At 41.8% G+C, this 12,733-nt stretch overlaps 1 protein-coding gene across 1 annotated transcript in view; it reads right to left on the bottom strand.

Moving 5' to 3' along the window:
• LOC310706829 (putative lysosomal acid lipase/cholesteryl ester hydrolase) overlaps positions 1–5,117 on the bottom strand; it is a 36,958-nt gene extending 31,841 nt beyond the window's left edge. Inside the window, exon 1 of the mRNA XM_083503166.1 lies at positions 5,081–5,117. Within this exon, the coding sequence (XP_083359292.1) occupies positions 5,081–5,089 (9 nt within the window). The 5' untranslated portion in view covers positions 5,090–5,117. The remainder of the gene's footprint in view (positions 1–5,080) is intronic.
• Positions 5,118–12,733: the final 7,616 nt, after the last annotated feature.

A 12,733-nucleotide genomic window follows, 5' to 3' on the forward strand; every position in this document is an offset into this window, starting at 1 on the left:
TCGAGCCATATTTTCCTAAGGTTAAAGGGCAAGAGCTAATAGGAACAGCAGCTGGCTGGGAAAGGAGGGTTGTAAATTGAAGAGGTTGTTTTTGAAGCTGTTTCCTTTTTACTTTGAAAAGGCCTTTCCTTCTAAAAATCTATCTATGTTAATGTATGAAATATATTGGCTTAATGTAATTATGCAAAGGATTTAGAAAGTAAGAAATGTTAGATTCTTATGTTAGATTCTTATTTCATTGATGGTGTGTGAGAAGGTGAACCCAAGATCTCTGTTACCATGAGCCATCTGTTTTAGCCATCTGTTTTGGAGTGAATAGGGCAATAGGGCAATAGGGCAATAGGGCAATAGGGCAAAGATGATCTGGTAATTAAGGTGCCTTGTCGAGGCAAATGTAAGATATATGGCTACTTGTCTGCCATTTATGGATAGAAGGAAATATAGCTCTTTGTCTCCCATAAAAGGTAATAGGAAATGGCTGTATCATAACTGCAAAGGAAAAGGAATATTTACAGACTTGAATATGCAGTGAGATCTGCATTGTGTAAGCCGAGCATGCCATGTTCTCCACCCAGCGCAATACAAGAACAGGTTTGGATCTGGCACACAAGAGGTCACCTCCTCCATGTACTCATCAACTACCAATTTCATAAACATTTGTAAAACATAGTAATTATGATTAAGCAATTACTTATCCTCCTTTTTAAAGCTTTTTAAAATGCCAGTTTCACGAGTAACAGTATTTATGATGTGAGCTTCCCCTCCCTTCCCCCCTCCCCATGTCTGGCCTAGTAAGTTTACTGGGAATCACCAGGAATCACACTTGGTCCTCCCACATAAAATCTAATGGCACCCAAAGTTAACCTGATCTGTTGGAAGAGGAGGAGGAGGAGGAGGAGGAGGAGGAGGAGGAGGAGAAGGAGAAAATTTTGGATGTGGTATCCCGCTTTATCACTACCCTAAGGAGTCTCAAAGCGGCTAACGTCTGCAGAGCTCACCGAAGTCATATTTCATCCCTTTATGCTGGGGTTATCCGGCTTCATTTTGCTGTTGACACCCATCTGTCTCAGAAGACAATTAAAGAGTGTGCCTTGCGCTGTGAAGTCAAAGCGTTACAATGCCTGCTGTGGATGCAGAATCTGATACATATATCTTGTTGCTGTTGGGGCATCAGGTTGTACTGATGCAGCTATACCATGGCACTTCTTCTTTCTATGCTCCTTCAGTGGTCATTCCTCCTCTAGTCAGTGCTGTGGATGCATGACCTGAATGACTGTCTGCAAGGAATTCCCACACAGTGGGTTTAACACTGCCAGCCTTCATTGTCACATCTGCAGGCAACTTTGTAATGCAGAGTTGGTCTGCCAAGGGGTCTGCTAAAGCCAACTCACTGTAGAACACATCTTTTGGGAATCCTGCCATCTTCCATTCTTCATAAGAGCATATAATTCTTCACTTGAAGAATGTATGCTATTTGTTTGAAACAACTACCAATTATATTTATTTGGAAATTTATTTTTATACCTGCATATCCTGTATTTTCAGGGCACTGTTCAAGGTTGAAACAGAAGAGAAAGAGGATGGCAGATTAATCATCCTAAAAGGAAGACTAGGAACCAGAAACACATAATGAAGTTTAGAAAGCTCCCTCTACCTGAATCACCAGAATTCTTCTTGCTCCACAGTATAGTTGATGTGTTTCATGGACCAGGTGTTCCCTCTACTGTTTCCTAGCCAAACATCATAGCCAGCATCAGCCAGTATGAAGCCCAGGCTGTTGTTGTCCAGATTTGCCACCCAGTTACTGCCAGAGCAAAACAAGCCATGTTGCACAAACACTACAGCTTCGGATCTGAAATGGAAGTCGTTTAAGTATAGTTATAAGACGTAACTTCAGTTTCTTTCCAACAAGACAGTGATCCATCAGAACCTTGAATGGCATTGTTATCATTCCATATTGCAAGTAGCAGCCAGTGAGGTGGTGCAGGTGGGGCACTGTTGCTCTCGTGGCTTCCCAACAAACTGGGTTTCTGGTGCTTACGGAGAGGGAAGGAAACTGTGCATATTGGCACAGCCAATCCAATTCTCCCACCTCTGCATGCCATACCAAGACAAGCTCCCCCAACCTTGCACCTCCCCTCTTCCTCTCAATGAGCTCCAGTGAAGTGAAGTGTTGGGAAATCAGGAAAGCAATGATACCCCACACATGCCACTTCACTGGAAGCTACTGCATATCACCTACTATAAACTTGGGGCACAGGGACACAGAGCATGCATGGCTAGCAATTTCACATGCCTGAAATTTGAGTCTGGAAGGAATTACTCCAGAATGCAATATGAAAATCAAGTCAGAGGTCCCCTCCCTCCAAAGAAATGTTTTATTGTTTTCACTTATTTGTACAAGACGTAGCAGTCAATATGGAACCATTCCAGCAACCTGCCACAGAAGCACCAAATGTCTATTCAACTGCATTTAACTATTATGCTGCTGGAGGAGACTCTTGAGAGTCCCATGGACTGCAAGAAGATCAAACCTATCCATTCTGAAGGAAATCAGCCCTGAGTGCTCACTGGAAGGACAGATCCTGAAGCTGAGGCTCCAATACTTTGGCCACCTCATGAGAGGAGAAGACTCCCTGGAAAAGACCCTGATGATGGTAAAGATGGAGGGCACAAGGAGAAGGGGGCGACAGAGGACAAGATAGTTGGGCAGTGTTCTCGAAGCTACCAACATGAGTTTGACAAAACTGCGGGAAGCAGTGGAAGACAGGAGTGCCTGGCATGCTCTGGTCCATGGGGTCATGAAGAGTCAGACACGACTAAGTGACTAAACAACATTAAGTTATTTCAATTTTTAAACTAATGTATCATTCCACAAACAGTCATGTGTTCTCCAATTCCTGTAACCGTGTTCTATCAATGTTGCGTATTTTTTTTAAAAAAACTATACCAGGTTGATTGAAACATAGTTGTTTTCTTCTCTAAGTGGTAAGATCCAGATCTCAAAGCAAGTCTGCCTTTAGAGACTTCCAATTCCTTGCAATAGCAAGCCACGCTGTGGTCATCAGATCACTAATGAGATATTTGTGGGAAAGTTGTTGAACAATTTCTGACTAATATGATAGAAGTGCTATTTTAGGATTCAAAGTGATATGTTGTTTTGTGATAAGGTTTGCTTCATGAAAAACTTCTTTCCCAAACAAAAAAAAAACTTGGGAGTATTGCTACCACATGTGCATAAATCAGCCAGTGGCAATACAAATTCTTGAACACATAACTAATATGTTTTTAGTCAGTTTACTCAATAATAATGGGTATACATTTGAGTGCATTTCCCTGGAATCTTACATAAACATCTTTAAAGGGAGTTTTATCCAGATTCTGTTACATAAAGTATCATCTAATGGCTCACCGAAATCTTTTTTGCATCGTGTCGTTAGAGTTATGAGGGGTGGAAGCATTTGAGAGTTTAATACTTTATAGATTTGAGAAACAAGTGGATTATAAGTAGACAGTAGCAAGACTGGGGTATTTTTAAGAATCAACATATAACATCAATTCAATGTTCCTCTCATTTGACTAGAAGTGTGAGGAACCAGAGCACCAGCCTTGAAATCATACACCTTTTCTTTCCTCCCTTTGGTACCATTTACTGCTTCTTAATTAGAGCAGACCAAATATGTAGGCTAATTTTACATTGCAGTGGATGATAAGGTTCATGATTATTTGTTCATCTTCACTCCCTCTTTCATCTTATAATTGATACTTGACACTGGAAGCAGGAGACTCAGTCCACGGGCCCGTACTTCATTGCACCACCTTTACTCCTGTCACCCTCTACTCGGCCTCAGGTTGTCTATCTCATTTCACTCCTTACTCCTCAAGAAAAGCTGAATACAACACACACAAAGGCACTGGGCAACCAAACTGGCAGTGCCTCTATCTCCACAGTGAACTAGGTTCTCACTCCTTTTTTAAAAAATAAAACAGTGACCCTCTATGAATGGCTGAAGCAGATATATCCGTGATGAATACAAAAACACTATTTTGAAACTAAATCAACTCCCACAAAAAACTAAAATAGATAAAAAAAATCACAACAATTCATATGACTATCTCTTTCAAATTTATAGGAAAAATAGAACAAAGACACACTTAGAAATCATAAGAATAGTCACACATTACCAAACATATTCACTATGTGTTCTTGCAATAAGTCAAACTTTTGCAAAGCAAGAAATTGTCGTATTATAATTATAATGAAAAATCCCCACACTATTGAGAATTTGTATCTATGCATACATACAAATTATAACTCCAAACACAAACTCACCCTTGTTTGACTGATTTCTTTTCCCATGAGGAATTCTGTTAATACTCAGGATAAACCCATCATCTGTCACCACTTCATATTCCTCACTGGGATATCCTCTGGAAGAAATAATTTCACTCTGCGAGGCCAAGAGGGTTTGGTTGGGAAGGTTATATAGTGACTGTAAAATGCCTAAACACTTATTTTCACAGAAAACAATTGGTAACTAGAGTACACAGATAAGTGAAAGGCCAGTTAAAGTAGTAAGACTGTGAATGTGCCAAATACAATCAGTTGTTTGCCAGTTCAAAAGAAATCTAAGAATTGATTTCCTGACTCCCTCTGGCGTAATTAGAAATGAAGGGAGCCTTCTGTTGCTGAGGGTCTTGGTGTACCTCTTAAATATTTTTCTTCTTGCAGTTGAGCAATTATAATGAACTCTGCAAGATGCTAAAGTTGCCACTGTTGGAGCAACTAAATGAAGCTCACAGAGCACTGGCGTTCAGTGAAGCACAAGCTGGGAACTACTTTAGGCTGCTTATTCTTTTAAAGAAAATGTTGCAAGCTATGCTGAGCAATGATGCATTGGCAAGACAAAGTATGTATTCAAAATAAAAGAATAATAAATACTTTCTTGCCCTCTAAAATCCCAGCAGCCCATTAAAAAAAATGAACTTCAGTTATATGGAGTATAGCACCATTAAGCACCACTTCTTGCCAAAGATTCCTTGAGGTAAGAAGACAGGAAAGAAAAGGTTAATGGCTTACAATATTCATAGTAGCTTCTGGATTTATTCTTCTTTTAAAAAATATTTCTGATGTAAGAAGGGCTTGGACCAAGCCTGCACCCATTATGAAGAGCCACATCCTTGATCTGCATGGAAGCAAATCCATATTCCAGCACAGCTGTGCAAGACTCCTCCTCCACAAAACTAGATTAAAGCAGCCATCAGTGTACTGAACGCCACTTCATAATCCACAGAAGGAAATGGCAGGTAAAATGGCTTAAATAGCTAGCCATTGTTTGTCAACATCTACCAGGAAGGGGGGGGGGATTCAATGTAATGATATGGTTGGCTTGACCTTGCCAAACTCCCAGCATAAGACTATGGAACCACTGAATTCCATGTGACATTCTTCCAGGCAAGCATGGGTGTCAACCTGGAAAAAAATAGTGGTTAAGAAAGTTAAATATTTGGGGATTAACATGACAGCTGAAAAAGGGGAATTTATTTAAAGATAACTATGAAAAATGTTGGACGGAGGTTAAAAAAGATTTAGAGATATGGTCAAATCTGAAGCTTTCCTTGCTGGGTCGAATTGCTGCTATAAAGACGAATGTATTGCCAAGAATGTTGTTTTTGTTTCAATCATTACAAATTTTAGACAAGATGGATTGCTTCAAGAAGTGGCAGAGAGATATTTCTAGATTTGTTTGGCAGGGCAAAAAGCCCAGAATAAAATTTAAAATATTAACTGATGTTAAAGAAAGAGGGGGGTTTGCCCTGCCAGTCTTTAAACTTTATTACGAATCAGCAGCTTTCTGCTGGTTGAAATATTGGCTACTTCTTGAAAACACTGATATTTTGGATTTAGAAGGTTTCAACAACGTCTTTGGGTGGCACGCATATTTGTGGTACGGCAAGGTTAAAGCCCATAAAGCTTTTAAAAACCATATTGTCAGGAAAGCATTGTTTAATGTCTGGACAAGATACAAAGACCTACTTGAAAATAGAACCCCAAGGTGGTTGTCACCAATGGAGGCGAAGGCTCAGAAAAAGCACAATATGGAGGCCAAGTGGCCGAAAAATTGGGAAATTTTGGAGCAGGAAGGAGACAAATTGAAGTTGCAGAGTTTTGAGAAACTAAAAGATAAAGTGCGAGACTGGCTTCATTATTACCAAATAAGAGAGGCCTTTAATTTAGATTTAAAAATTGGCTTCCAGGTGGAAAAATCAAAACTGGAAACAGAACTCTTAGAACCTAAAACTAAGATTTTGTCAAAGATGTATAACTTGCTGTCAAAATGGAATACGCAGGATGAAACAGTCAAATCTGCTATGATTAAATGGGCACAGGACATTGGACACAACATTATGTTTGCTGACTGGGAACAGTTGTGGACCACTGGTATAAAATTCACGGCATATAATGCCCTGAGAGAGAATATAATGAAAATGATTTATAGGTGGTACATGACCCCAGCCAAGCTTGCAAAAATCTATCACTTGCCTGATAGCCAAGTCCAAACCTTGGAGTTCAGCCTGTCTATCTGACCTTCTTTCTGCTTCTTCGGTCAATTTTCCAACCACATACTCAAGGGCAGATCTCGGGGACGCATACTCTCCATGCTGTTAATCATAGGCAACCAACTTTCAGGCAAACTTGAAAGGATAATGTAGGTTTGGTCAGTCTCCTCATAATGCTTACCTCTCTGTTGTAGTTGAAGAAACAGAGATTTCAGCATTTGAAGATGAGTTGCCAAACTCTCACCTTCTTTCATAACAGTCCTGAACAGCCTTCTGGTCAGAGAAATTATACTTCCAGCAGTTTCTCTGACATGCATTGCCCTTAATAAATTCCATCACTCATACGCTGTGCTGGCATTTGCAACATGCAATAACTGAGAGTTGCTCAAACACAGCATAATTTGGGCACGAGCCCTTTCATCCAGCCGTTTTTTCTCAGCAGAGTCCCGTCTCAAAACCTCAGTTTCAACACAGTCCCATAGTCCATCTCTCCTTAGCAACTGCTGCATTCTAATTAACCAACTCAGCTAGTTGGTCTCTGAGAGAAGTTCAAATGGGATGCCTCCCCCAATATTTCTAACTAAGGAAGACTAGAAATCTACCATCTCTGCTGGTGCTTGAGGCCCTTCTGTGGGGCCTCCAGCAATCTCTCCTGACTCTCTCTTTAGAGTCCTACTGGATGGTCCTGGCTGGCGCTCACTGGCTTCTAGCTGCTGCCTCTGTTGACCCTCAGGTCCCGCCTGGCTCTGCAACTGGTGTAGCCGCTCTGTGAGTCACCTACTGTGGTCCTTTAGCAATTCAAATTGTTCCAGTAGCCGACGCTGAGTGCTTTCCTGATCCTCAGATCCTAGCCGCTCCAGCATTACTGCAGACAGTTACAGCTTGTCACCAACTGCTCCAACACACAGCCACTGGCTCCATACACCACCAGGACTCACCAGCTCCCTGCTGAGATGCTGTCAGTTGTTTTGCACTCTGCACACGATGAGAAACAATGGGACCATAACCTGTCAGTGTTTGTAAAAAAAAAAAAAGGTTCTGACCTCCCTTTGTTGCCTCAGCCTGGTCCTCGGACCCTTGTCGGCATAAAAGAGTCCACGAGAAGAGTATCTTTGCAGAGTACTTTCTGCTTTTATTCTTAAAATCTTTCTGCAAAAGCGACTGACCAACTGTACACACCTCAACACTACCAGCTTTCACTAACCAACCCAACAGCAAACTAACATTTCTCACTCTATATATACAACCCTGTGCAGGCCACTGACTCATGCTGACCCAGCTTTTTTAAGCACTAAAGAAACAGCGGCCAATTTTTAGCCGTGACATCTATGTTGTATACATTGTTTCTGACAGGTGAGTACAAATTGCTGCAAACCTGTATGAACTGGAGATACTGGCTTTTGACCTGGACTCAAAGCAGCTAGTTGGATCTGATTAAGGTCTTTTTTAGTTTAAGCATTGGTTTATTTGGATATTAAGTACACATATTAAAAAATAAAACAAATTTGTGATAGACTGAGCTCATGCATAAAGGATGCTACATAAAAGAATAGTCCACCGAAAAAGGCTTGTGAGCTAAAATACATTTTGCATTTCAGTTATCCAGGAAATCTAACTGAAGAACATTGAGAGAATCCTATCTGCCAGTGTGGTGTAGTGGTTAAGAGCAGTAGTCTCGTAATCTGGGGAACCGGGTTCGCGTCTCCGCTCCTCCACATGCAGCTGCTGGGTGACCTTGGGCTAGTCACACTTCTCTGAAGTCTCTCAGCCTCACTCACCTCACAGAGTGTTTGTTGTGGGGGAGGAAGGGAAAGGAGAATGTTAGCCACTTTGAGACTCCTTAAAGGGAGTGAAAGGCAGGATATCAAATCCAAACTCTTCTTCTTCTTCTTTCTTTTTATTCTGATTATTGCATGGTTCCTCACACATTGTGGCTCTATTGTGTGTGTTCAGTTCATGGTTTCATCTATTGCCATTACTGTATTATAGAGGTTTCTATAGTCAACTAAATATTTAGTATTTAGCCTGATTATAAAATTCATTTAAGTTTGGACAGCAGTCTTTGTCACCAGTAGCTATTGTGATACATTTCCATTTTTTACTATTATGTAAACAGAGGGAGGGACATGAGCAATTACTGATAAATTTTTCCCTGGTTGTAGTGAGCCAGATTTTCTTCCTTGCTACCCCAAGTCAAAGGCTTTGAACTTCCCAGTCTTCACACCCTGAAAAAGAGATGTGTTGAATTTTAAAAACAAACAAACAGGAACAAGGACAGTGGATGCTTCCATGTTCAAGCTATAATTAAGGCTATGCAATAATGTATTAGCTTCTTCCCTTTAGGAAAACAAAGGTTGGTGTTTTAACCACCCAAAGATACAAAAAACCATCTGAAAGCAGCAGGTCTTATTAAAGCTTTTGGTGTTCTTCTATATTGCTCATTCACCTATGTCTCCTATTTTACTTAGGGACTCCCACATTACTTAGGGATACTTAAGGATAAGCCAGCTGGTGAGCGGGATCCCATGTAAATCAGATCCTGAATGAGTAAGGAGTTTTCATTCAGATGAATCAGGAAGAGGTTTGCATTGGAATCTTCAACTAAAACAGAGAGAGAATTATTTCAAGAGCATTGTGCAAAGTGTTTTGAAGTCATTCATTGTTACATCAGGTTACTGACAAATGCGTGGCCCTACCCCGCTCTTAATTTTGGCCTATAAAACTTATCTTAATAAGAATCTGGCCTGTGGAGCTAAATAGGTTACCCAATCTTGACATACAGGAATAAAAATCTTAAAAAGAGCCATTTCAAAGTGTATTTAGGGCTGTAGTCTAAGGGCTTGTCCACACTTCCTCTTGTCCCGTACACAGAAATGAAGTTTTCTGTTTATCCTGCACTTTCTAGGTACAGATCTGAGTGATTTTGCCTTTGCCTCACTGCCCCCCCCCCGAAAACCTGCTCTTTAGCTATAAACGTGGGGCTACCTTTTGAAGGTGACCCAGAAACTACAACTAATCCAGAACGTGGCAGTTAGACTGGTGACTGGGAGCGGCCACAAGGACCACATAACACCGGTCTTGAAAGACCTACATTGGCTCCCAGTACGTTTCCGAGCACAATTCAAAGTGTTGGTGCTGACCTTTAAAGCCCTAAACGGCCTTGGTCCAGTATATCTGAAGGAGCGTCTCCACCCCCATCGTTCTAGCCAGACACTGAGGTCCAGCACCGAGGGCCTTTTGGCAGTTCCCTCACTGCGAGAAGCCAAGTTACAGGGAACCAGGCAGAGGGCCTTCTCGGTAGTGGCACCTTCCCTGTGGAACGCCCTCCCACCAGATGTCAAAGAGAACAACTACTACCAGACTTTTAGAAGACATCTGAAGGCAGCCCTGTTTAGGGAAGCTTTTAATGTTTGATGTATTATAGTATTTTAATATTGTTTTGGAAGCCGCCCAGAGTGGCTGGGGAAGCCCAGCCAGATGGGCGAGGTATAAATAATAAATTATTATTATTATTATTATTATTATTAATCACAACAAATGACAATCTGCAGAACACCTGATTGCCATTTGTTCCGATTCAGCTCTAAAGATCAGGTTTCCCTAGGGGAAAGTGGTGGAGCAAACAGAGCCCCCCTTGCACAAATCTCTCTGTGCCTATTCCAAACAGTTCAATGGGACTTACTCCCAGAGAAGCATGTCTAGGATTGCAGCCCAAGTCACAAAATCAGAGTCAGAAAAGACCAACTCCTTCAAACCCTACTGCAGCCACCAGAGCCTTAAGGATCATCCTACAATACCACAATTGATCCTAAACAGAGAAGAGGTTCATGGCAAGCCGCATTTAGGAAGAGACAACTCCAGATGGGTCAAAGAAACAAGCCAATTTCCAATACCTCTCTACAAAAACACTCAAATTTTCACAGGCAGAGGAAATACAGATCCATATCATTCACTGTCACAAGTCCACGACATGTGCCATATGTGGTCAAAGAAGTCCTGCACCTCTTTATCAGCCTGTTCTCATGAATATGATCAGCCATTTAAAGCTGAAATCTATACACAAAACTTATTTTAACATAACTGAGTATTTAGGTGCTACCTGAGCCCAGTGAAGCATGGTCTGGACTGATGTCCCAGCTGGACTGTGAGAAAAATATACCGTATTTTTTGCTCCATAAGATGCACTTTTTTCCTTCTAAAAAGTAAGGGGAAATGTGTGTGCATCTTATGGAGTGAATGCAGGCTGCGCAGCTATTGCTGAAGCCAGCAGAGCAAGAGGTGTGCCGCACCTCTTGTTCTGCTGGCTTCCCAGTGAAGCAGGAGGAGGAATGGAAGGGAGCCCTTACGGAGCCCCTTCCGTTCCTCCTCCCGCTTCGCTCAAGAGGCGCTGTGCAGCTATCACTGAAGCCAGAACAGCAAGAGCGAGAGCTGCGCAGCTTGCTCTGGCTTTTCAGGGAAGTGTGATATTCAAGGGCAGAGAACTTTCCTGGCACCTGTCTCCCCCTGCTGGAACTATGAGCCTTCTGTTGTAGCCCAGCCTACTTCTGCTGTTGTGTTGTTGTGCTGGCAGTGGTTCCAAACCCCTGACCACCTGAATATTGCTCAGGGTCTCGGTGGGCTACTAAATTACTTTTCTGCCTTTTGTTGAATAATTGCAATATACCTTACTAGAGCACAGATTAGTAACCCTTTCAGACTTGCTTGGGGGGGGGGACATGTTGTAAGCTGTCTTGAGCATTTGTATTTGGATGGCAGGAATAGTATTTTGAAATTAGATAGTTAGATAGACGGATGAGAGATAGAGAGATAGATAGAGAGATAGACAGATAAATAGATGATAGCATAGGTAGAGTGAATAGTTGTAGAATCCAGCACTTAACTAAAGCAAATACAACACAAAAAGATAAATAGCTTACAATATTCATAGCAGCTTCTGGATCCAGGTATTTTCTTCTTGGAAGTGTTTTTGAAGTAACAAGGGCTTGGACCAAACCTGCCCCTCTTATGAGGAACCACATCCTTGATCTGTGTGGAAACAAATCCATCTTTCAGCACAAATATACAAGACTGGTCCTCCACACAGCTAGATTAAACCAACTGTCAAAAAGATGCACCGAAAGCTATATTATATTTCACAGAAAGAAATGGCAGATAACATGGCTTACATACAGTGGCGTAGCATGGGGGGTGCAGGGGTGGGCTGGCCGCACCGGGCGCAACATCTGGGGGTTAGGGTTAGGGGCGCAAATCCACGGGTTAGGGGGCGCAAATTACTTGCCTTGCCCCGGGTGCTGACAACCCACGCTACGCCACTGCTTACATAGCTTGCAACTAACTGTCCATCAAGAACAGACAGTGCTTTCCTGGATGGGGTGGGGGAACCCCAGCCAGTTCTCTCCAGTTAATATGATTAGTTTGGCCTTACCCAATTTCCAGCAGCATCTGGAGGACCAAAGACTTGACCCCCCCCCCCCCCGTGTTGTTAAGCATTCAATAGTGGCTGAAATTGCATAGGTTTAGTAACAAATGTGGTAGCTTCAGCTTTTGGAAACTGGAACTCACTTTGCTCGGATATGTGACTTAATTTGGAATGTGGTGGAGAGGGGCACGTATGATGCCTCGAGCTCTTTCTAGGAAAGGTGTGATAAAAAGGAAAGATTAAAAAAAATAAGGCTACAATCCTACGCACATTTACTTGAGAGCAAGCTCCGCTGAATGATGAAAGTTATTTTTGAGCAAACCTGTTGAGACACATCTCAACTTCAAGCAGTAACTATTGTCCAACAAAGCCCAAAGCTTCCAATATTATTATTTTTATGGCTGCCATGCACTGTGTTGCCTAACCATCAAGTTCTTACAGTTGTGACAACAGCTATTATCCATGTCACATGGGTTTAGAACCTGTTTTAAGCAGCATGTATGTAATCTGTTGGTAACGCGATTCTGGAAAGTAGCAGAAGAGTCCCATGATGACACACTGAAGTTTTAACAGACCTATTTTAAATGCTATATTATTTATTGATGCATCAATAAAAGGGAGGGGGAGAATGAATTCAGTTGTTCAAGGCTGTGATTCTATGCTCAGTTATTCAGGAATAAGCCCCATTAAGACACAGAGGGCCTCACTTCGGAGTAGATGTGTGAAGGATTGTGCCATTTACATTAAAAAGTC

The sequence above is a fragment of the Podarcis liolepis genome (genome assembly GCF_965112155.1).
Source record: "Podarcis liolepis genome assembly, chromosome: 5".
NCBI lineage: Eukaryota > Metazoa > Chordata > Lepidosauria > Squamata > Lacertidae > Podarcis > Podarcis liolepis.